The sequence below is a fragment of the Phascolarctos cinereus genome, unplaced genomic scaffold, assembly GCF_003287225.1.
Source record: "Phascolarctos cinereus isolate Bilbo 61053 unplaced genomic scaffold, phaCin_HiC Scaffold_5;HRSCAF=322, whole genome shotgun sequence".
NCBI classification, from domain to species: Eukaryota; Metazoa; Chordata; class Mammalia; order Diprotodontia; family Phascolarctidae; genus Phascolarctos; species Phascolarctos cinereus.
Window position 1 is genome coordinate 297,222,560 of NW_027555958.1, and position 24,669 is coordinate 297,247,228.

The 24,669-nt window shown below is 47.3% G+C and overlaps 2 protein-coding genes across 13 annotated transcripts; one reads left to right on the plus strand and one right to left on the minus strand.

Annotated features, from left to right (window-relative positions):
* The first annotated feature begins 1,150 nt into the window (after window positions 1-1,150).
* Window positions 1,151-12,449, plus strand: PHOSPHO1 (phosphoethanolamine/phosphocholine phosphatase 1). 10 transcript variants are annotated; one of them, XM_078155990.1, is made up of 6 exons: window positions 1,151-1,545; window positions 2,576-2,811; window positions 5,321-5,427; window positions 5,565-5,687; window positions 6,813-6,928; window positions 8,149-12,449. In XM_078155990.1, the coding sequence occupies exons 4-6, from the start codon at window positions 5,643-5,645 to the stop codon at window positions 9,020-9,022; spliced, it is 1,035 nt and encodes a 344-aa protein (XP_078012116.1). In that variant the 5' UTR covers window positions 1,151-1,545; window positions 2,576-2,811; window positions 5,321-5,427; window positions 5,565-5,642; the 3' UTR covers window positions 9,023-12,449. The 10 variants fall into 10 exon arrangements, with proteins under 10 accessions (XP_078012116.1, XP_078012117.1, XP_020853024.1 ...); XM_078155991.1 differs by having other exon boundaries at window positions 2,576-2,652; XM_020997365.2 differs by lacking the exon at window positions 5,321-5,427 and having other exon boundaries at window positions 6,572-6,928.
* On the minus strand, window positions 10,543-24,669 carry ABI3 (ABI family member 3). Of its 3 annotated transcripts, none has more exons than XM_020997362.2 (8): window positions 24,396-24,669; window positions 20,018-20,185; window positions 18,146-18,322; window positions 15,568-15,653; window positions 15,045-15,131; window positions 14,691-14,827; window positions 14,192-14,323; window positions 10,543-11,130 (listed from the first exon to the last, which is right to left on the minus strand). In XM_020997362.2, exons 1-8 carry the CDS (start codon window positions 24,510-24,512, stop codon window positions 10,967-10,969), a joined length of 1,068 nt encoding a protein of 355 aa, XP_020853021.1. In that variant the 5' UTR covers window positions 24,513-24,669; the 3' UTR covers window positions 10,543-10,966. The 3 variants fall into 3 exon arrangements, with proteins under 3 accessions (XP_020853021.1, XP_020853020.1, XP_020853019.1); XM_020997361.2 differs by having other exon boundaries at window positions 14,192-14,320; window positions 14,691-14,830; XM_020997360.2 differs by having other exon boundaries at window positions 14,691-14,830.

Here is a 24,669-nt window from a genome sequence, read left to right on the forward strand (position 1 = left end):
CCGTCATCAGTTTGGCTTTTAGTCTGTACTTAAGGTTTGGTTGATTTAAATTTGAATTAACGAGTATGAACTTGAAAGAGTTTATGGAGTTGAGCTGGAACGTGGAGGGTGTGAATTTTCCCTTTCCTTTTTGCCGTTGGTGCACTTTGTGAAAAGAGAGGGAAAACAACCTCTTCGGGCTCAGTTTCCTTATCTGTAAAGTGAGACGATCAGATCTAGAGTTCCCTTCCAGTTCTGAATCTACGATCTTATTCCCACTCTGGACTCTTCCCTTCTCCTCATTTTTAGGCTGGAGGAAGAACGAGTCCTGGAGTTTGAGCGACCTGGGGACAAGCCGCTTACCCTTCCTAAAGGCCCAGGTCTTCTGGACCTGGAGGGGTACCTGAGAGGTCACATCCAGTCCAGCCTCTTTTTACGGAGGAGAAAACCAAGCTCCAGAAAGGTTTTGACTTGCCCGAAATCACCCAATTTGCGCCAGTGGTGGAGCCGGGAATCTAACCTGGGGCTTCTTCTGAGTTCTTAGGAAAGGGAACTTTCAGTACTAGATCCTAGGGTCGGTCCTAGGGACTGGGCTGCGGCGCTGTCCTTAGTCTGAGGGGGAAGAACATAATGCAGCTACTCCTGTGGATGGGGCAAAGACTTTCCTCTCAATCCCGAGTCAACACAATCTTGGGGCCTTGCCAAAAAAAAAAGGGGGGGGGAGTATGGTGGCCGCGGCTTGAAGAGATTTAAAAAAGTGTGGGGGGGGTTGAAGTGGAAGAATTCGGGCACATTTGTGCAAAATCTGAAAGCTATATATTGATATGCCTCTGACATTGATTAGCTGGAAAGATTTAAAGGTAACAGCTTTAACTTTTAGGAATTGTGGTGGAGGTATATCTTGGAGGAGCGGAAAGGAGGGTGTGTGCATGCAGAGACAGGAGATTGCAGGGAGCCAGGACTCCCACCTCTCCAAATTTAGGAGGCTCACTCTTCCACCCTCTCATTTCTGCCGAAGGGCTGTGGCTCTCAGCTTGCCCGATCCTTCTTTGGCTCACCTCCTCCCACCCCGCCCCTGGGGCTTAAGGGGCGGAGCCACCCCTGCGGCCCGCCCCTTCGATGTGCGCCGGTGCGGCTATGATTGGCCAGCCGCTTGTGACGTACAGGGACTGCGGTGGGCTCTGGTGCAGCGGTAGCTGCAGCGCCGGCCGGGGCTCTTGCTCCGGCTCCGGGGCACTTAAAGGGGACGCGGCGGCGGCCCTGGGACCAAGGTGGGAGGTGGGTTTCGGGGACGGGTTGGGGGCGCCAGACGAGCCAAACTCGATCTGCGGCCCCTTGGGTTGGGGGACCTGTACATCGGAGCCCGGGAACTAAGGGGAGCTTAGGACACCGCGTCCCCTCTTGACTCTGCCCCCCTTATTCCATCCCGCACCCCAAAATCTCATCCAAGCCCCTGTCCACCTCTCACGCACACTACAAAAGCTCAACCTGGACACACTGCTGCCTCCACGCCACCGTTGTTGCTGTCGCCGCCGCCACCGCTGCTGTCGCTGCCACCGTGCCAATGTGAGTCCCCAGAGAAGAGGGTCTAGGGTCCGGTTTTGGGGTGAGGGGCTTAGGTGGTGTTTAGGGAGCGGCATTGCTCGTTGCAATGCGTGGCCGAGTGAGAGGCTACAGCGTATGTTTTGGGTGTATTTGTCGAAACGGGGAGGCAGAGGGGAGGTGGGGGAACTGTTCTGATTCCTACCCCAAGCCGGGGTAGGAATTTGGAATCTTCATGCACCACCCCCCCACCTTCCCCTCCCAGGAGCCAAGCCTCATTTGGACTCCATAGCATGTGTGCCCATTCTCTCGCTGGCACTCTCTTGCAAAAGCTTTTGTCCACCCTCTGCTGCTTCTTCCTTACTCCCTCTCTCCCCACCCTAGTTTGACTCTAGCCTTGCCTGGTTCCCTGCTTTCTTTGGTCCACCTGGTCCTCCCAGTGCCCACTCCCCTTGTCCTTCACCCTCCTGCCCTAACAAGACATACCCTTGGTTCTCTCCCGCCCCTGCCCTTCCCCCACTCCATCTACCCCCTCTTCCCCAGAGATGAGCCCGGGCCAGCTGGGGATGTTCCAAAGTGTTTCCTTCACAGCCATCTCTAAAAATATCCCACTCTCACCCTCTGCCACCTTCCTGACCTCAGCGAGGAGTCCATTCTGGTCCAGCAAAGACACTGATGGAGTCCCCTAGGAGGAGCTACCCTCATAGCGTCCTCCCTCACCTTATTCGTTTGGGTTGGGTTGGGTCGGGTCTTATATCTGCCCCTCCTTCCTCAAAGGTTACAGCTTAATAGGGATTTCCTAATAACTCAAGAAGAGTTAAGCAAGAGATTGGGGATGCAGGGGACACTTAGAAGAGTGTAAGGGGTGGGAGGTGTGAGTGTATTTGCGGGGGTGATGAAGATATTGGCTAGAATTACTGGAAGGGAGACCAAAGAGCTTTGTAGTATTCTATTCGTGGCTGTGCTGTGTGCTCTGGGGGAAGTAGCTCAACCTCTCTGGACTTTTTACTTATGTACCTTCAAGTAGGTAGTGAGGAATCCTTCTGCCTTCCAGAGATATGAAGGAGGAAGACCCTGTGATGAAGAGGAGCCCAACTCGGGAAAGGAGGATGATCTTCACTAGATTTTAATGTATTCAGTGGTGAACTGAATTTTGGTCTTGGACCGACAGATTACTATGTATTTTCACAGTCCTCATTTCCTACACCCACGTCCCCATTTGGAAACAACCCTGGAGATAGTATCCCCACATAAGGAGGATGGAGGCCAGATTTTAAATGTGGATGCTGGGTACAGTTAACCTTCCTGTTGTTGTTTCAGTCCTGTGCTACTTTTTGTGACCCCATGGACCATAGCACAGATACTGTCCATGGGGTTTTCTTGGAAAAGAGACTGGAGTGGTTTGCCATTTCCTTTTCCTAGGCATTAAGGTAAACAGAGGTTAAGTGACTTGCCCGGGATCACACAGTCACTACTGAGATTCCTGTCTTCCTGGCTCCAAGTGCAGCAGTCTATCCACTGAGACTTTTAGCTGCCTCTGAGGTCTGTCCTTTCTGATTCCAAATTCTAAGGGTCCCCACCTCCCAGATAGAAGAAAGTTATTTTAAGCTTGGAGAGATAGGAACCCTGAGATTTTAAGTTTTCTACCTTTTCCTGGGCTTAGTCTTTGCCTCCAGAGAAGGGGAGGTGTTACGTGACTGGGGAAGTGACTACCTTCCCAACTGGAGTCAGGAGAGGCTAGAGTTCTGCTGATTGGCTCTTTTGATAGGGTTGGGTGGGGAAAAAGATGGAGCTAAGATTTCTCTCCCTATAAAAAACTATACACTCTCCTCTTTAATTCTCCAGGGTGGGAGGGAATGAATGTTTCCACATCCTACCCTAGACTTATTCCTAGAGGAATTCCTTTTGATGAAGCAGAGGGATAGAGTTAGGACACTGAAGTGTTGAGGTGAGTAACCCATTTGAAACCTAGTTAGAGGGAAACAGATTTGGATTCAGGTCTGAGCCATCCACCTGTATCTCTGCTGATGGTGCCAAGGAGAGGAGGGAAGCTTTACCTTCTGCATCTCTGCCTGATCCCCATGGAGGCAGGGAGATAGAATGACAGGGTTCTTTGTGTTTGGGACTTGAGGAGAAAGGGAGAATTGAAGCTGATGGGGCAGGAAGAGTAAAATGGTACATGGAGAGCCTTTCCCTTAGGGATTCAAGAATAGGGCAGAGATTTGGCAGTGGTGTTACCACATTAATAAGGACTCAATCTCAAGCTCTCTTACTACTACTGTTTGTCTCTGGTCCCGATCAGTGTTTGCTTGGACTACAGGAATGCTATCTCCTGGCCTTTTTTCTCCAGTAGGAGACCTTCTCCTGGCCTATCCCCAATACCTGTTATCTTTCTGGAAAAGGCTGGCAGAGTTGCCTACACCCTACCCCATGAGCGGATGTCCTAGGGGCAATATTCCCAAATTATTTTTCAATTTTCCCCATCTTTTATGATTTCTTACCTCCCCCTTCTCCATTTAGTGTTTCAATTTCCCAGTGGGCCTACCTTCACCACTTTCTGCAGTTGCCTTCTTGCTGACATTGAATCCAATAGGCTCTTCTCTGAGCTTAACAGAACCTGAGTTCTGTTAGATGGGAAGCTTCCCTGCTACTCTGTTTGTTTTTTGTTTTTTTGGGGAGTTTTTTGGCATGAGAAATGAGACAAGGTCATCTTTAGGGATGTGGAGTTCTTCTCTAGACCCTGTCCTAGGTGGGATCTTTGACTAATAGCCATAAGGAGTTCTCAACCTCTCAATTACCCCAGGAAGCAATGGATGAGTCAACCTTGAGGAAGCTGGAGGGGTCCTGCATCTTACTGTAATTGACAGATAGAGGGCAGCAACCAACAGGACATTCAACCCCTCCTAATTCTGATTCTGATCTTTTCCGTCCAAATGCTCCCACTACCCCTTAGGGATCAGGGACAGTCTGGACCCTGCAAATGAAACTCTCCAATTTAGACTTCATTGACTAGGATCCTGGAGAGGAAAATCAGCTTCTCTGGTGGGTGCCAATGAGATTCATGGAGTGACCAAACCAAGACCTTTCCTCCTCCTGTTCCCATGTTTTCTATCTTGGATGCCGCCTCCATCGCCACCCATCTGTTTTCATACTCCAAGAATACTTGGTCAATTGAAGTCCGTGTACTGACACTCAGAAATATATACTCTCCTGGCTTATTAAGAGAGATACCCACTTCCCACATCACCCCTAAGTGGAAGCTATGGAACCCAAGTGTTCCCTAATTCCTTAATGTTGCCTAAAAACAAAGTCTGGCATTTATGTAGTACCTTTTAGTGTGCAAATTACTTCACATCCATTATAATAACAACCATTTATATAGCCATTTAAGGTTTGCAAAGTGCTTTACACATATTCTGGGTGGTCCCAAAGTCTAAAAAGTCCACCCCTTATTATCCTCACAGCAATCTTGTAAGATGTTGTACTATTATTAGTATTCTCACTTTGCAGATGGGGAAACAGACTGAGAAAGGCAAAAGCACTTACCCAAATTAACTTAGCTAGTGAGTGTCTAAGGCAGGTTTTGAATTCAGGTCTCCCTGACTGACTCCAAATCCAGTGTTCTATCTACTGTGCCATCCATATCTCATTTGATCCCAAAGACTCATCGAGAGGCAAGTATTTACAGATAAGGAAACTGAGAAGTTCAGAGATGTTAAATGATACCCACAGGCTAGTAAGTGGCAGAGCTGGGTTCTGAGTCTTCCTCCTGATCCTAGCTCTTTCCACTTTATTACAGCTACTACCCCAGCACAAGGTAAATGCTTTAAGAAAAAATGCTGAGTGATCCAGCTGCCACTGCCTTCCCTCACTGGTGGGCACAGGAGTAGAAAGGATGATGAGCAGGTATTTGGAACCTCCTAGCACTGAGCCTGTATGTGCTGGTCAGCCCCTCCAATAGGAAACAGCAGAGCTCATTCCTTGATGGAGTACATAGGAAATCTGGATTCTTTGTTCTCCACTGACTTTTCTCATGTGATTAGCAGGGAGATCAGAATTCAGCTTTTGGGAACTACTGGTAAAAAGTTTCAACTGGCAGAGCCCAGGGTAATGTCCTGAGGATGAACGGGTGTTTTCGAGTCACGGGCTTGAGATGTCTGTCTAGGGTAAGTAGCTCCCTCTGATGGCCATTCAAGTGTTTGTGGAGGGGTATCGGGAGGGAAACAGCCATAGGTCATCCAAAGGGCTGCCCTAATGCACAGGGTATAAATAATTCCCCTAAGACTCTACCCTTTAGCTCTGAATCCTGAGGTTATGTATATCCCACTGGGAAGAATTACCAGTGCCTTGCATCCAGTACAAGGCTCTCCATTGTGTCCAGCTCTTCCAGTATCCTGGGGCACTGGGTGTCTCAAGTACTTGGGAAATAGGGTCACCCAGAAGCAGCCCCATTGGTCAAGTAGAAGGGCCAGCTTCATATCCCAACTCTGGAAAGTAATACGTAATCTTGGGGAAATTGATTTGCCCTTTTTGTACTATGGAGACAAAGACAATCACCTTGGCTCTATCCTTCCTCTTTCCCCTTAGGTGAAGACAGAGGAGATGGAGAAAGGGGAGATGCTATATAAATATATGGCTTTCTCAGTTATTTACTTAGTCAAGAGTATTTGTGTAGAAAGGTATCTTAGAGATCATTCAGTCTACCTCCTCATTTTACAGGTGAAGAAACTGAGCATAGTTAGATGAATGGCTTGCCAAGGCTGCATAGCAAATGAGCATGGTAGAACTAAGACCCTGTTGTCCTGAGTCCATTCCTCCATGCAGTGATTTGGGGTTAGGAGAGTAGGGTTGGAGGAATTCAGAATATTCCAAAATAGTATGTAATATTTATCAACAAGACTGTTTGCCAGTCAGTGGAGGGAGAGGTGGGTTTCCCCGGGTCTTGCTCCTTTCTTCTATTCCTTTCTGACATTGTTTGGCTCACTCGCCTTCTCCTCTTCCTCCTCCCTTCGTCTTTCTGCTCCCTGTCCTTGCCACTCCTTTATTTCAGCTCTCCTTGGCTCCCCATACTGAACTCTTTTCTACATCATCTCCCTCTGTCTCTATCCTTCCTGGCATGATGGACCTTTCCCCTCCTGTCCTCCTCTTTCTTTACCCATTACCCCTTCTGTTCTAGTGCCACAACTTCTATCTCCTCTGCTCATGGGGCTACCTCCCCCATCTGGTCAGCTTTCTTGCTTCTTTTCTCCTTCCTATTCTCTGTCATTGTCCCCCTCCTCCCTGTCTCCCAGGTGTGCTGTACTTTCCTGCGGGATGGTCCCACACTCCCCAGCCCCAATTCTGCTGTCCGGCTGCTTCGAACTCTGGCAGAAACCCCGCCTGCTGACACCCCCCTCCTGGGGAACTGGCAAGTGATTAGTGATGAACTAATAGTTGGGAGCCCTTGGGAATCTCAGACTTAGCTTAGCTACAGGAACTTTTTGCCTCCACACTTGTGCAGGAAACTGCAACAGAGGCACTCCTTGCTTTCACCTTCTTCTAGAACAGGGATTCTTAACCCAGGTCCCCCAAGGAGTCTGAGGACAGATTTCTGGGGTCTGTGAACTTGAATGAGAAGCAAATTAACTTTTAACTGAAATTTAGTACTCTGTTCAATTATAAATATAGGCAACAATATGAAGGGATCCACAGGCTTCAGGAGTCTTCCAAAGGGAGACACAGAAAAGGTTACAAACCTCTGAACTCGAAGGGCTAACATCCAGGTCTCTAGGAGACTTCCCAAGCCACCATTCTTGGCACTTAGCCTCATTCTAGAAATCTACAGCTTGGAGAAGCAGTCCTTTATTTTATGCACCCTAGGCTGGGGACTCTCTCCTTGGCCACAACCATGCTAGCCATTCCTTCTGCTTGGACAGTCCCATGATTGCTTCTGGGAAGTAAGAGAGAGGAATGAGGAAATTCCATGGGGTGTGTGTGTGTGTGTGTGTGTGTGTGTGTGTGTGTGTCTCCTCTGAGTGCCACTGGAATTTATGTTGGGGGTAGAGGAAGGAGACATAAAGATGGGGTTAGGAATTCTATACAGAAAAGGACTAAAAAGGGCAGAAAAGATGGCCCTAGGAACGAACTAGAAAGAATTCGTTATGTGAATTGAGAATATGGGGTGGGGAGGGGGAGTCAGCTGTCGCCTTTACACGGTCTACTGGACCAAAGATCAAGGACACAAAAAAGGAGCAAAAAAAAAAAAAAAAGAGCAGCTAATTCAAAATACGACACCCCCCCCCAATAAGTTACTTTTATTTGGGGAATGTGTCATAAATTTCTCCTGGGAAAGGAGTAGTAATCAGACCCCCCGATCCAAAAAAAATTTTTTTTGCGAGGATTGAAAAATTATTTTGCAGCCATTTGCATTTCAGGGGTGAAGGTTTGGGGCAGCCACTACGTCGGTCTGGGTTGGGGGGGCGGTGTTTAAGAAGTGCCTCCTTACCTGAACTACAGATAATGGGGATTTTTCTGATGAAAGAATCTAAACCGAGACAAAGAGGGAGGAGTGGGGAATGGGCGGCGGCCCCCGGGTCTCGCAGGGTTGAGGCTACGCCAAGGCTAACTGAGCCCTTGGGTCCCCCTCAGGTGGTGGATGTGGCTGCGGCTGCGGTTGCGCCGCTGGCCCCGACGGCTCTCTAACTGTCCTCTCCCCGGCGGGCTCCTGCCGCGCCGCTTCTCACTTGCTCCCTCCTCCCAGGACGGCACAAGGATGGCGGAGCCAGGGGTGCCCCGCTTCCTGATAACCTTCGATTTTGATGAGACCATAGTGAACGAAAACAGCGACGAATCAATCGTGCGCGCAGCCCCGGGTCAGAAGCTGCCTGACAGCCTGCGGGCCACGTTCCGCGAGGGCTTTTACAACGAGTACATGCAGCGGGTCTTCCAGTACCTGGGTGAGCAGGGCGTAAAGCCACAAGACTTCCGCAAAGTCTATGAGGACATCCCCCTGTGTCCGGGCATGACCGACCTGTTCCAGTTCCTGACCAAACAGGGCAGCTGCTTTGAGACCATCCTTATCTCAGACGCCAATACGTTCGGCGTGGAGAGCTCCCTGCGTGCTTCGGGATACCTCGGCCTCTTCCGAAAAGTCTTCAGCAACCCATCGGGCCCAGATGAGCGTGGCTTACTGGTGTTGCAGCCCTTCCACAAGCACTCCTGCACTCGCTGCCCTGCCAACATGTGCAAGCACAAGGTGCTCGGCGACTACCTGCGCGAGAGGGCTCAGGACGGTGTGCACTTCGAGCATCTCTTTTATGTGGGCGACGGCGCCAATGACTTTTGCCCCACAAGGCTGCTGGGGGTCGGCGACGTGACCTTCCCGCGCCGCGGCTACCCCCTGCACCAACTCATCCAGGAAGCCCAGAATACCGAATCCTCTTCGTTCAGGGGCACCGTGCTTGCCTGGGAGTCAGCAGCCGAAATCCGTCGCTACTTACAGGAGGTGGTGAAGAAATGCTAAGAGCCCTGGAAGGGACGGAGTGGGCGGTCTGGCTGGCCAGCTGGGGAAGGCGCAGCTCCTGGGCTCTCCCACCCCTCACCCGCTTTGTGTTTGCCTCCGACTGGGGACCCGGGAAAGCGAAACCGTGTTTTGATTACCAACACAAGAACTTTCACCCCCGACTCCCGAATTCGCTTTAGTTTATCCCTCCCTCGGACCCGGTACTTTCCAGCTGTTCTGCAAGGACCCTGGGCTCCATCCATTTGGAAGATGGAAGAGGGGCAGAAATACACACATATATACATATATACGCATACAATGTATATATATGTGTATATGTATATGTCTATATCTATCTATATATTACATATATAAATGAGGAGGCAGTAACCATCTATGCAGTTAGCCCAGTCGGGCTGTCCAGAGTCGGGTCCTGACAGTCCGGCAGTGCACACCTATTTGAGGGGAGCCAGGCAGTTAGTCCTACCTGACATCGGATTTCGGCGGCAGGGCTTCCAAGATAAACGCCTACACTACAGTTATTTTTTGTGGTGAGGCTGTTCTGGGTGGGGAGGGGTGAGGGATTTAAATAGTTGTTTTCTGTCCCTGCCACCAATGTGCAACTACCGCTCCTCAGCCTCGGGGAAACCTTCCCAACATCCTCAGGTCCCCAGGCCATAACCCACTTCTATCTCCCTGCTGGGAAGGAAGAACACACTCAGCCCCCTGTCCATCTGCCTGCTTCTGATCAACTCAGCTTGCACCCAATGACCCCTATAGAGCCCCCTTGCCCACCCATTTACAAAAAAAAAAAAAAGGGGAGGCGGTTGGAAGAGCCAGGGAAGCTGTGGCCCTCTGGTGGAACGAGGTAGCCTCCAGCCACAACTCTCCTAGGAGTTCCCACCCTCCACCCCCATCTATGCAGCAAGATGCCAATGACCTCTCCAAGCCCCTTCTTGGATTGTTTGAAACTCAAAGCCGTGACGTTTTTAAGCAGAGCCAGCACAAGCCCGAAGTCCCCCTCCTTACCTTTCTCCCTGCTGTGTTTGAGAGCGATAAAGGAAGTGAAGAGGGAAAAGGCATCTGAGTGAGGTCTCCTTGTGTGGGAGGCAGCAGGAGGGAGGTTGCCATCAATTGATCAGCCTTTTTTTATTTTCCTTTTTCTGAGCCTTCTCTTGAAGGCAGAGTCTTCAAATACAGGGCATATAGGTAGTCTCTGCTCTCAGGGACTTCCCAGTGTAATAGGACCAGGATAGAGGAGGACAGCAAGGTAACAAATCCAGCAAGAGAATAAGGCCTAAAGGTCCCCCAAATCTAGAGCGTAGGCACTGTCTGATCCAGCCTAACATAGGTGAAATGATTTGTCCAAGTCACACATAACAAAAGTTTCCTAGAAGAGGGATGTTTTGGGTCGTTGCCCTAAGCTTTAGTGGGGTGACATCTATTCCAAGGTTGGGGATGATGTTCATATAGTGGACCCTCAAATGTTTTCAATGAAAATTAGAGATGGGAGAGGAGGGATCAGAACAAAGGCAGGCTAATTTTATACTCTCGTCCCCAAGCAGGAACAGTCAAGACTTTTATTCAAAATGGGATGGGAAATAATCTCCATTCTTGGAGACATGATTACCAAATTTTGGACCATAATTCTCACCCACTGACAAAACATCTGCTAGCACCATCCCTTGTTCTTGCCTCTCCATCTCCCTAACCTCCCACCCCACCCAATATAATTCCACCACAGCCCATAAGACCAAAAAAAAAAAGTTCAGTCTTACTTGGGATCTTTTGGAGCTGATGCCTGATTTCTGTTTTTGTCTTAACTACTGAGTTTCTCTTTCCCTTTATTTGCCCCAACTTGTCTCCAGGAATATTGGGAAAAGGGCACAAGGGAAAGGTAGATAAACGCATCACTTTGTCCCTTTTTTGGTACCAGAATTCCCAGGTGGTATGAAGGACAGGCTATTAGTAGCTTGGTTCCACGTAGTTTCCAGGGAAGAAGCCAGAACCCGCTGAGGTGACACCCTCACACCAACCATCCGAGTAGCGTCGGGTGACACAGATGGTGGTGCCCACATCAAAAGAGAGCTCGTTGTCTTTCTGGCAGGTGTAAGGGTACAACGTCACCACTGTGGGAGAAGGGGATATCACACTGAGACCATCAGGTAGTGAGGACAGGGAAACTTGGTATGTCACACAGGGGATCCTGGGTTTGAATCTTGCCTCAAAGCTAGCTGTGACCTTGGGCAAATCACTTGATTTATCTTGGCCTAAGAGGTAGTTCTCTTAAGGTCCCTCACAGCACTGATCCTATGAGCTCTGGGTCTCAGGACTAGGTGATCCCAACATTGAACAATGGAGAGTACAAGATAAAGCCCCAGGGTTTTGCCAAAAGATCTCTTCCTGGAAGAAGTACTATATTCCTAAAGAGTGAATGAGAATCCATTTCAGAGGGCAAGCCGTTAGGATGCGCATAAATTTCGACTATTAGTATGCAGTTTTAGGCTCACTATCCTCTTGTTCATGACTCCATTTGGGGTTTTCTTAGCAGAGATACCGAGAATGGTTTTGCCATTTCCTTCTCCAGCTTATTTTATGGATGAGGAGACTGGGGCAAACAGAGTTAAGTGACTTGCCCAGGGTCACATAGCTAGTAAGTGTCAAGTGTCTGGGGCGGGATTTGAATTCAGATTCCTGAGGCAGAGCTCTATCTACTGCACCACCTAGCTGCCCCTGAGATTTGAACTCTTGAAGAAGAGTCTTCCTGACTCTATGCATGGCACATCCACCCAGCTGCTCTCTTCATGTCTACCTCTTACAATGTTGGAGTTGGACAGGACCTCAGGCTAAATCTAATTCATATCTGAACAGCCATTCCCCTTAGTAATAGCCCCAACAGGTTGTTGTTGAACTTCGTTTTGAAGACCTCCAGTGACAACTCATTTCCTCTGGAACTCACCAATCTGAATCTACCTCTCTAGTTGTGCCCCATATAACCAAAGAGAACAAGTCTTATCATTTCCTCCCATGACAAGTTTTCATCCAATTTACTAGTCCATTTGCTATGGTGCCTAGAACATGACACTAAATGAGATCCAACTGTCAGATCAGAACAGGCTAGAGAAACTATGATCTGATTCAGCATACTCTACCTCTTCATTGCAGCAGATTTGGTTTTTAGCTGTGATGACACATTGATTCAAATTAAGCATGTAGTCTACGAAAATGTCCAGTTTCCACATGAATTGTTATCTAGCCACATTTACTCCATGTTTCGCTTATGCCATTGATTGTTTAAACCCAAGTGAAGGATTTTGCATTTGCCTCTATTACATTTTATCTTTGAACTGGCCTTTCATTCAAAATCTTTTTGGATCCTGATTGTATTAACTATTTCTCAGCCTTGTGGCAACTGAAAATTTGATAAACCTATCAATTGTGCCTTCAAGTCATTGATTTTTTAAAAAGTTAAGCAGTATAGGGTAAAGGAGAGATATTTATGGCACTCTACACATATTGCATAGTGTTGGGCTTAGCTTAGGAAAATCTGAGTTCAAATCTTTCCTCATACAGTTACTAGCTGGATAACCCCAGGCAAGTCACTTAACCTCCTTCTGCCTGTTTCCTCAGGTATAAAATAGTGATAATAAGACTGAAGTGCTGTATAAATATTTGCTATTATTACTCCAAATTGACATAGATCTGCTGATTACTCTTTTGGACCCTAGAATATTCTCTCCTAGTCATCTCCCTTTGCTACCCAATAAAAACTTGTTTCCAAGTCAGCATGATCCACCCAGAATTAGGAAGGGGAACCAATTACAAAAATGAAAAGAACATGTTGAGACTGAACCTGGCCATGAAATATTTTCAGTTATCTGATTAGGGTTTCTGCTGTTTCCTTAGGAGGCAGATTCTGAATTCCTCAGATTCAAAGCCTAGTCTGAATATATTTGTGTGTGTGCCCCAGGCAAGGTTTGGAAATCGTACCACACAAGCCCATATGTTTAGAGCTGGATGGGACTTCAGAGGTCCTTTGATCCAACACTCATATCGAAGATGATGCAACTGACAAAGATCTTTAATGACTCGCCCAAGGTCATGCAGTGACAGGATTGGAACGCTGCTCCTCTCATTCTTGGAGAAGATGTGTTGTGGAAGGAGCAGTGAATTAAAAGCCATATTTGTGCTTTGTAACCCATAGGATCATAGATTTGAAATTGAAAGGGATCTTAGAAGTCATCTCATCCAACCCCTTCATTTAACAAAGCAACCTGAGGACTAGAGAGCTAGGTGACTTTTCCAAGGTCACAAAGGGCTTACTGCCCCCTCTGCCACTAACTTAGTTGGTATGTGTCCTTGTCATTAACCTCTCTGGGTCTCAGTTTTATAAAATGCAGATTTTCTCCCATGGCAATTTTTTTTTACTGATTTGCCAAACTGCTAAAGTTTCTTAATTCTTAAAATGCATATTTTTAAGAATTTCCTTCCTTCATTATTCCAAATTCTAGGTCCCTGTTCTCCTTAGCCAATAGTTGAAGGCAAAGACTAAAACCACCAGGATCATGGAATCAGTTTAGAATTTAGATACTTCACTAGTTCCTGTATAGCTTCACTGGAGAACACTAGACAAGATGGTCTCTGAGGTTATTAGAAACTAGTTTCTGAGGGATTCATGGAAAGGAAGACTAAATGTCAGCCAGCCCTTCAGTACGCTGGAAAGAGGACAAACTTCTGAGTACCAGTACTAGATCTGGAAGGGTCCCTTCTTCATTTGTAGATGAGATTTCTTGCTGAAACCCTGAAGCCCTATTTCTTTCAAATGAGGCTGTCCTCTTGGGAGGAGGATAAGAATCCCTGGCTCTTGCCAGGGAACCCAAGCATCCAAACGGTCTGAAACCTTGCTGGGGGTGTAACACTTTTCTCTAAGTGTTGTGGTTCAGTTGTTTCAGTCATGGCCAACTCTTTGTGACCCCATTTGGGGTTTTCTTGGCAAAGATACTGGAATGGTTTGCCATTTCCTTCTCCAGCTCATTTGAACTGAGGCAAACAAGGTTAAGTAACTTGCTCAGGGTCATATGGCAACTAAGTGTCTGAGGCCAGATTTGAACTCAGGAAGATGAGTCTTCCTGACTCCAGTCCTGGCATTCCATCCACTTCCATCTTCAAGTAATACCTAGAAAGTAGTACCTTTCTCCAAGTACTGAGCAGGAGCCCAGGTTGGTTCTTCTAGATCAAAGTCAGGGGGTGGAGGAGGTGGTAGCATCAGTTCATCAGTCTCCAAGGGTGGGGGCAGGTCTAGGGGTGGGGGCAGATCTGCTGCTGAAAGGAAAGCAGAAGGTGGTGGGAGGGGAGGATCTTCGGCAGAAGACTCATGAAAATGGACCTTGTCTTCTGCCATGTCTTCCACAGGACCTAGAACAAGTCTAAATATGTACTACACGTAATTTAATAAATCCCTGTTACAGAAGTACCTTCACAACGTCCCCCTGGCCCCACCCAGTAGGTCCACTTAGGGATTTTCCCCCACAGCTACCTTTGACGTGGCACATTACAATCTGAAGGAGAAAACCAAAGGCTCCTTTAGAGAAGGTGGATGGGAGAGGAATGGAAGGCCAGAAGGAATGGGGAGGGAGTTTATAGGTGAAGGAGCTGGAGAGAAGAATGAAGGACGTATAGGGTTCTTTACCTGTCTGGGGTGTGAGCAGCTCCTCAGGAAGAGATTTCTCCCGTGCTTCAGCGCTTGGGGACATGGAGCCAGGGAGTGGTGGGGCTTGGGGCATCACTGGCACATTGGCCACAGGGAACCCACAGATTCCTTCAGTGCTACTGAAGTCCAAAGAAGGTCATAGGGACAGATGGGAACCTTGATTCTGGTCCTGATCCCCAACCACCCAATAACCCTGTCCCACACTCCTTAACCATCCAGACTCTACATACCCCAAGGACAGGGGAGGAGGGGAGGAATTGTAGTAGAGATAACTACTTCTGAAGGGCAGCTGTTCTCCCCAGCCACCAATCTTTACCAGTGGATAGAGCTTACCTGGTAGAGGTCAGAGAGGAGGCTGCAGAGACTTTTTCATCAGGAATGACTGGGAGGTGTACAGGTTCGGGGACTCTGGGGACCCGACTGGAGGAGAATGAGGGGAGTGACAAAATGAAGTGATGGAAAGAGGAAGAATAGAAACAAATATTTATTAAATGCTTATTATGGACCAGATATGATGCGAAGCACTTTACAAATCTGATCCTCTCAACAACTCTGGGAGGTAGGTGTTATTATAATCTCCATTTTATAGTTGTGGAAACTGAGAGAGAAAGAGGTTAGGTGAGCTGGTCAGGGTCATCCAGTTTTGATCTCAGGTCCTATGCTCTTTCCCCTGTTTCACCTACCTCAACGCCCCCACCCCCAACCAAGGAAATAAATACTCTGTTACCAGCCTCCTAGGTGAGTGTAGACTAGATAGGGAAGAGAGGAATAGGTTTGGGAGCGATCTGAAAAAAGGAGGCAACAACCAAGCCAGGGACAACTAAGGGTTTTTTGACTATACCAGAACCTCACTCACCCCAGTGTTCCTGAGGTAGGGGCAACTGCAGCCTTGATGCTTTTTCGGGAGAGCGTCCCAGTTCTGGACAGCTGGGTGCTCAGATCCTGGGAGAGGAGAGACAGGCCAAAGTTAAGGGGCTGGCTCCTCCCTCCCCACTGTTCCCCATTCTGTGCTATCCTTTCCTTGACCTCAAAAGGAACCAAAAGAGAGGAACTGGGGTGCCAGGGATGGGAACTGGGTGGGAAAATGATTCTGCCAATTCTCAGTTTCGCTTCCCAGCTACACCTTCTCCCCTCTGCCTCATCTGACAATCTCCAAGCACTCCAGTTGGACCCAGCACACGTCAGAAGCATGAGGTATATAGATTTCACTGCCACCAGAGCCAGAGTGGAGACAGACACACTGTCTGCCAGCCACTTCCTCTCCTCAGCCACAACATCCCCTTATTTTCTCTCTTGGTCTTCTGGAGAAGACACTTCTCCCAAAGTCTTTGCCCCCTTAATATTCCAACAACCTCCTTTCCTCTTACTTCCATCCAGATTTCTTCTTTCCTCCATATAAGAGTCTTAACAGTAGGGCCTGAGAAGGGAAGATCCTATTTTGGACTAGACCTCTGACTGCAACAGAGGGGCCCAGAACTCTCAGGGAAGGGGGTGGGGGGGCTTCACTGAGCAGTGATCAAGCAATAGGTTTGGAAGGTCAGGCCAGTTTCTGGAAAGCATCAGGGGAAAAGTAGCCAGGTCTGGGAAGATATTTGTGTTTGGGACTTCAATTGATCATGCAAAGAGCATAATTCATGGTAATATGCAAATGAGCACCTACTGGTGTTTTTTGTTTTGTTTTGTTAGAGAACTGTTGAAAATGTCCTTGTATAAGGAACATGGTCCCTTTAAAGTCCTATTCATCAGGAGTTGTTAATGATGAAAAGGGTAGAAAAAGATGAGTGTATTGTGTGTATGTGTGTGTGTGTAAGGGAGAAGATTTATATTTTATATTAAGGCTATAAGGGACAGTTAATGAGAAGGGCTGAAAAAGTTGTATGTGTGTGTGTAAGGGAGATTTATATTAAGGCTATTTTTATAAGGGGTAGTTAATGATGACAAGGGCAGGAATTGGGGTGTGTGTGTGTATGTGTGTAAGGGAGAAGATTTATATTAAGGCTATTTTTATAAGGGGTAGTTACTGATGACAAGGGCAGGAATTGGGGTGTGTGTGTGTATGTGTGTAAGGGAGAAGATTTATATTAAGGCTATTTTTATAAGGGGTAGTTAATGATGACAAGGGCAGGAATTGGGGTGTGTGTGTGTATGTGTGTAAGGGAGAAGATTTATATTAAGGCTATTTTTATAAGGGACAGTTAATGATGAGCAGGGCAGAGAAAGTTGTGTGTGTATGTGTGTGTGTGTGTGTACAAAGGATATTTATATTAAGGTGATTTTTATAAGGGGTAGTTGATGATGACAAGGGCAGAAAAAGTGTGTGTTTGTGTGTGTGTGTGTGTGTGTTGTGTAAGGGAGGAAATTTATATTAAGGCTATTTTTATAAGGCAGTTAATGATGAGAAGGGCAGAGAAAGTTGTGTGTGTGTGTGTGTGTGTGTGTGTGTGTGTGTATACAAGGGAGGAGATTTATATTAAGGTGATTTTTATAAGGGGTAGTTGATGATGACAAAGGCAGAAAAAGTATGTGTGTGTGTGTATGTGTAAGGGAGGAAATATATATTAAGGCTATTTTTATAAGGGGTAGTTAATGATGACAAGGGCAGAAAAAAGGGAGAGTGTAATCTTCCATGTGGAAGGTGGTTATTGCCATTTCCACTCACAGCAAGAGGAAATGGATTTTTAATCTGCATGCAGCAAGAGGGGATTGAGGATAGATGACATTTGGATGACTGAGAGTGTGGAATTTCCTTTGGAATGAGATCAAGGGATTGTCTAAAATGGCCATATTAACAGCATAAGAAATAAAGATTTGAAGAACCCAGTCTCTCAGAGTGAGGACGTGGGGCCAGGGGCGGATCAGGAGGGATTCTTAGGGGGATTTTGCCCCTCCTCCCCAGTCTCTCAGAGTTCCCTGAGAGCGGCTGTCAGCAGTTGCAGCCCAGCCCCCTTCTTTCTCTCTGCTCTGACAGCCCTAAAGGCGTGCTGAGAAAGCACGAAGACCTCAAACGCTGCAGAGGAAGTTTCTATTCTCATGCAGTGGTGGGGCTGTTCTCATGCACACTCAGGCCTCAGCACCCACTGCTTTTCCTCAGCACCCCACTGTAAGAGAGGAAGCTCAGCACTTAAATTCACATTCAGCAAAAAAAAAAATAAAAAAATAAAATTTTAAATGTAAATTTGTTTGGGGTGTGGAACGTGAGGGTATTAAGGGGCAATTGGGAGAGGCCTGACAACGAGAGGCAGAAGAAGAAGTAGAGTGATTTGCTGAAAAGGGAGATTAGGGAGTACAAGGGGAATGAGGTTAGTTTTGTACCTTCCTCAGGAACAGAAACAGTAACCTGCCTGTCTTAGGGTTTAAAGCATGTTGAGATGAAGGCCTTGGGAGGGAGAAAGCCCCCAGGGCATGGCTAAGATTGGGGGAACCTCTGGTTCTACCTTGACCCCATGCCCAACGTCATCCAGGCAGGTAAAGTTGAGAGGTTTCCTATAGTAGGGCTCCATCACAGGCAGGTTCTCAGGGGGGATGATCTTCTGGCTGGTTGGCAGCCGCTGGAACACAGCCAATGCTCCAATCTCCCTTCGGCCAACCTTCTCTATGTGCATGTTCACCATCTGTGGAGATTAGGGGGTGGGGGTTGAAGAGGTCGGAGGAAGGATAGGTACCTATTGTGGGCATTGATCCACGATCCTGCCTGACTTAGAACCCTTTAAGGACCCTTTCAAACTAGTGGGGGGAGGGGAGGAAAGTAGGACTATACCTCATGGAGATGAGGGCCAGAGAGGGTGAGCTGTGTTTCCAAGGTCACACAGTAATTACAGTTGGAAGTGGGGTGTGTGTGTGTGTTGTGTGTGTGTGTGTTGTGTGTGTGCGTGCGTGCGCGCGCGCGCGCTGCGCGTGTGCGTGCAGGGGAGGATGGAGCCACTTTCAGTAACTTCCTGTGGAGAAGGAATGGCAATTATTATTAGATAGACAGGAACAGGAGGAAGGGAGAAAACATGGAATCCCCCGGGGGTGGGGTGGGGAGATGTTGGGAGGGAGCTAGATTAGCTCAGAACTGTATCATTCCAAGAAAGGGGTGGGGTGGGAGAGGATTTGGGGCCTGAAGGACTGGATGGGAAGGGTGGATGGATCAGCTCTGTTCCCTCCATGGAATTCTCACTGGAGACACGGAGCCTGGAGAAGAGGAATTGTTTCTGGGGCCAGAGGAAAGGACACACCTCGTCAGCTGGTGGGAGGGGATTGGGGGATGGGGGGGAATTCATGTGTCATAGGCCAGAAGTATATGTGCAGCTTGTGTATGCAGGAAGGAAAGAGGACAGTGTCAGGGTGAGGGGAAGTGAGGAACATGTCCACGCAGAGGACTGCCTCCAGCCTGAATGCGCCCCAAATGCTAATCTTTTGCTCTAGGGTGCTATCTCCAGTCCACTGACCATCCTCTGCTAGATATCAGGTTCTCTATCCATCTCCTAATACAGTGGAAAGAATGCTGGATGGTAGAGTCAGAGGACCTCGTTTGAATCCAGTCTCTGTCACTTATGATCTATGTGACCTTGGACATGTCACATAACCCCTGTGGGCCTCAGGTTCCTCCTCCTTCAAATGAAGTGGTGAGACTAGATGAGCTCTAAAGACCCTTTTATCTCTAAATCCAAGCTTCTTGAGACCACAAGAATGTCTGCAGACAAAACCAGGGACAAGCACTGGGAAAGATTCAGATTCCTCGCCCTCCAGAAAACCAGTACAAAGACGAAGACACTGTGTGTGGAAGCTCAAAATAATTTGAAAGGGCAATGTCCACAGTGGAATTAGGGATCTGATGGGCTATTATGGATGAAGAATGGCCTCCTGGGAGGAAGGATCCAAGACAAGGGTTCTTGACCACTTTTGTATCACAGACCCTTTGGCAGTTCATGAAGCCCACTTCTGAAAACAGTGTCCTTAAATGCGTGTAAAATAAAGCACATAGAATTACAAAGGAAACCAATTCCATTGAAATACAGCTGTCAAAATATCTTTAAAAAAACCAAGATTTTTTGTTTTGTTTTTTTGGTGAGGCATTTAGGGTTAAGTGACTTGCCCAGAGTCACACAGCTAGTGAATGTTATATGTCTGAGGCCTGATTTGAACTCAGGTCCTCCTGATTCCAGGGCCGGTGCTCTATCCACTGTGCCACCTAGCTGCCCCCTAGACCTAAGGTTAAGGATCCATGGCCAGGTTCAGGGTAGAAGAAGGAAGAACAGGGTTCAGATTGGGTCTGTTGGGTTGGGCCAAGGACAGTTTCTCCTCGCTCTCCCCCTACTCCTTACCTGGTCCAGTGTGCTCACATTGGCCTCCACCTGCCTCAGCCCAGTGTCCTGGAGATCCAACATCCTCAGCAGATGGCCAGCCAGGTTGCTGATCTGGTAGGCCACACTGGCCAAGGCCTGAGTAGTAAAGGCCATGGTTTCCTCCAGGGCTTTCCTCTTTTCTGTGGCCTGGAAGACATGCAGTTCTACCTTCAGCACAGCCCTTTGCCCAGACCTCACATGCATCATTGCTCATCAGGGCTGAAAAGGCCCTCATACAAATCTCTCTTCTTATACATGAGCAAACTAAAGCCCTGTGAAGAGGAAATGATTTGCCTAAGTTTCACAGACAATAAGGACTTCACCCAAGTCTCATAATTGCAAATCAAAGACCCTTCCCACTATACCACAACTATCATTCTGAGAGTAGAAGGTAAAAATAGGAGAAAAAGATCACCCCAGAGGTTAAGTGCACCAAGAATGATGCTTCAGCATGAATGATGAACAAGGAAAGGCCCACACCACCCTCAAAAACGCAGAGCTTTCACTAGGATGCTGGAATGTAGATGGCATTGCCAGAAATTTGATTTTTTTTTAGTTGGTAGAGACAATTGAGCTTATTAGAGGGATTCTAAGCCTTTTTTTGTGTCCTGAACTCCTTCGGCAGTTTGGAAACTGAGGCCCACAGGGGTTATATGACGTGTCCAAGGTCACACAGATCATAAGTGGCAGAGACTGGATTCAAACGAGGTCCTCTGACTCCACTATCCAGGGACCCCTTCTCAGAATCATGTTTTTAAATAATTGAAAGAAATGCTGAATTTCAGCTAGAGGTCAGTGAGAACAAAGATGTGATTTTTCTCCCCAATCCAAATTCGTGAATCCCCTTAAGAGTCTGAGGATCCCAGGTTAAGAACCCCTGACTACCAGGAAGAGTTAGCCGCTACGTGTCATGTAAGCTGTTTCATGGCTGCCTCTATCCCCCTCCCCACAGTGGTTGTACGGTATCCTGGGGTTTCTATTTCTTCTGTCCCCTAGGCTTTACGTTCCAAAGTCTCTGTCTCTCTCCCTCCCTCTCTCTCTCTCTCTCTCTCTCTCTCTCTCTCTCTCTCTCTCTCTCTGTCTCTCTCCTTCCTAGGCACAAGAATGACTGGTGATGGCTCTGTCCATCTGGTGGAGTAGTTTTCTTTTCCCAGACAGCAGGGTTGAAACAGGAGATCCACCTAGCTTCTTTTTCATCTTTAGGCACCCATGGAGACCACTTGTCCTCCCTGGCTATTGGTGGATGGACTGATAGGGAAAAAGGAGAGAGACAAGAGGGCAGGAGGACAGGACAGAGGAGTTTTCCCATTCATTCATCCATCTGTCAAAGATTTATCAAGGGTCTACTATGTGTAAAGTCAATAATGATAGTAAACATTTATTAAATGCCTACTATGTGCCAGGCACTGTGCTAGGCACTGAGGAGATATAAACCTAGGTAAGAGACACCATCCCTGCCATATAGGAACTTGCAATTTAGCTGGGGAGATAAGACATGTATATGAACAACTATAATACAGGTTAGAATATGATCCGTGCATGAGAGTGGTTGAAACAGAGATTTAAGGAAGGAGAGAATAATTAGTTGCTATGCAGACAAGCACAGAAGTGGGAGATTAATTATATTAATTATAGCTAGAGTGCTGAAATTGGAGTCAGGAAAAGCTGAATTCTTATCGGGCTTCTGAAACTTATTTACTATGTGATCCTAGGCAAGTCACTTCATCTTTTTTTTTTAGCCTCAGTTTCCTCATCTGTAAAATGGGAATAATAATAGGACCTACTTTCTGTTGTTATTGTGAGGATAAAATGAGATTGTATATGTAAAGAATTCTGTAAACACTATATCAGTGCTAGTTATTATTATTCATAATTATTGTTGGTAATAAACATGTATTAAACATTCTGTGTACAGAGCACTGTGTTGGGCACTAAGGGAATATATAGAAATTTTAATTTCAGCCCTGATACTGAATACCTTGGGGAACTCACTAAACTTTTCTGGGTCTTAGTTTCCTTTGGAAAATACAGGGTTTGGGGGTGGTTAGGTGGTGCAGTGGATAAAGCACCAGCTCTGGAGTCAGGAAGACTTGAGTTCAAATCTGGCTTCAGACACTTAACACTTACTAGCTGTGTGACCCTGGGCAAGTCACTCAACCCCAATTGCTTCCAAGAAAAAAAGAAAACATAGGGTTTAGAGGAGAGGATCTACGAACAAGAGTGTGCCGGTAAATTCAAGGGGAAAAAATGTATCCAAGATACACTTTTAAGTTGAAACTGCATTATTGCCATTTTCTCCATAATTTTATCAAGTCTAAACAATCCACAAAACATGAATCAAGCACCAATTTGTGGCATGATTTCTGAGGTAAATGCTCTCAGGAGCTCAAGCTGACTCCAGCTTGAATTTACAGACAGTCTTCAAGGTTACTCTAACCCTTATCAGGAAACAGCTATTTGGGCCCAGTCCTGGAAGGGTAAAGTCTAGATCCCATCCCTGAACCCTGACCCTGGCTTTGGCTGATGAAGAAGAGGCCCCTTGAGTCAAGCGGGGAAAGAGGATGGGGCTGGGGGATCATGAGGACCCTACAATGGAGTTTAAGATTCTTCCCCCCCCAAAAGTCTCATACCAGTTACTCCAGATCAGGAAACTCAGTCAATCCTAAGAAATGAGCTACAGAACTGTGGTTAACCCCAGCATCTCCTCCTTGCTACACTTGTGGTTTTCCTGACACCTGGTCAGAATGGGGAGAAATGTGAAGTGGGGATGGGTAGACCAGGGGCTTTTTAAATAACAGCATTGACCAGCCACCCATCTTCCCCCAACTTGATGAAGCAGCCTGTAAGTTTCCAGACAAAGCAAGGAAGGCAGCTAGTTATGACCTGGAAAGTCTAATTAGTTCACTGAATTGCAGAGACCAGAGCCCCCCGAGTCTCTAAGAACCTCAGCTTTGGCCTTAGATACTTTCGCCGACTGAATGAGTTGCTTCCTTCCCCTTGACTTCAGTTTCTTAATCTGAAACATGCCTCCTCCTTCCTTCTCTCCCTTCCAGTAAGGCAAAAAAGAGCCTCTCTGAAAATGCTTTGAGATCTCTAGAAGGAAGGACTTCAGAAGCAGGAGGGACTGTTATTCTCATGGGATACAGATGAGAAAGTTGAAGATAAGAGGCGGGCCACCCAAATAGCAGACACAAGATTTGAACCTAAGGTTTCCTTACTCCAAAGCCAAAGCTTTCTTCTCAATTTGTTGAACTGAATGGAGTTACCTCACATTACAGTAAGAGTGAGACTGTTCATCAGTGGCCCAAGAGCAGGTGCTATTTTGCATACTGTTTGGTATCTCACTTGTATGATACAATGCCAATATGAATAGAAATTCCATCATTCTGCCCCTCCCATATGCATATACACATACACAGAGCCCTTGTTCTTCTCCCCCAGTGTCTTTCCACTGGTTCTCCCTAAACAACACCTTACCCCGCTACTGCACCCTCACCAAAGTGGCAAGCTTCTTTTGGCTTATAGTTCTGAGAGGAGCTGGGGAAAGAGATCAAGAGAAGACAGATAGCTCCAGTCAAGTCTCTTATAGTAGCACCCAGATGCTTGGATAACTACAGAATCCAGAGAATTGTAAAAATCCCAGAATCTTTTCTCTTAGTTGGCAGGTCCCTTCCAGAGATCGTTTTGCAACTTCTTCCCTCTAAGTCCCACACTAACACGGTCTAACCAGCCTTCTGTTCTTTGCCTTAAGTTTTCCTAGGACTGACAACTCACCATTAGCTTTCTTCCACTCATTGCCCCAGACACTTCCTATGCCTATCAGGAAGAGTTTTGTTTGTTTTTTCCTGAGGCCTCCTCTTCTCTTGGTGAGTGGGTGGGTGGGAGTCAGGAGGTGAGAGAAAGTGTGAGATGGTGAGGACATAGTTTAAGGTGGTGTCCCCTCTCAATGGAAGAGCTCAGGATTAAACACACTTAGTTGGGCCCTGTGGCTATGGGGGCCAAGGGCTGTGCAAAAAAAGTAGCAATTGGGGAAGGGGAGGGGGTCTTGCAAGGAAATGGAGAATTTTTTTATATGGGGGTAATGATTTTGGCTGAGCCTCCCCTACCCTGGGTTCCACAGAAAGCAGGTTCAAATGGCCCAGGCCCTGAGGCTGATGGGAGTTGGTGTTCAGTGTTAGAGACAGGAGTCAGGATTATGGCAAGGGACTCAGTATCGGGGATGGAAGATCTCAGAGCTAGGGATGAGGAGGATCAGTGTTAAGAATGGGGATTTGGCTAGGGATGGCATCCAAGTACTAGGGAGCCAGCGCAATCAAAGGGAGGGAGGTTGGAAGGAGCAGAGTCAGGCACTACCTACCTGAATATAGTTGCTTTCACAGTAGTCAGCAACTCTGAGGAGGCTGCTGTGGTTACTTCGGAGGGCCTCCCGGCCCATAGGGATCTCAAACTCCAGGAGCTGTTGCAGTTCAGCCATGGCCCTCCTTTGTGGCTACCCTGCTCTCACTAAGCAGCCACCCAGAGCCACCGACTGGTTTTGTGCCTTCCCTGGGCTCTGATTGGCTGCTCTACCTGCCCTCCCTCTTGCTGGCTTTCTCTGGGGCCAGAGAAGCAAAACCTGGCCAGGGGAGGGA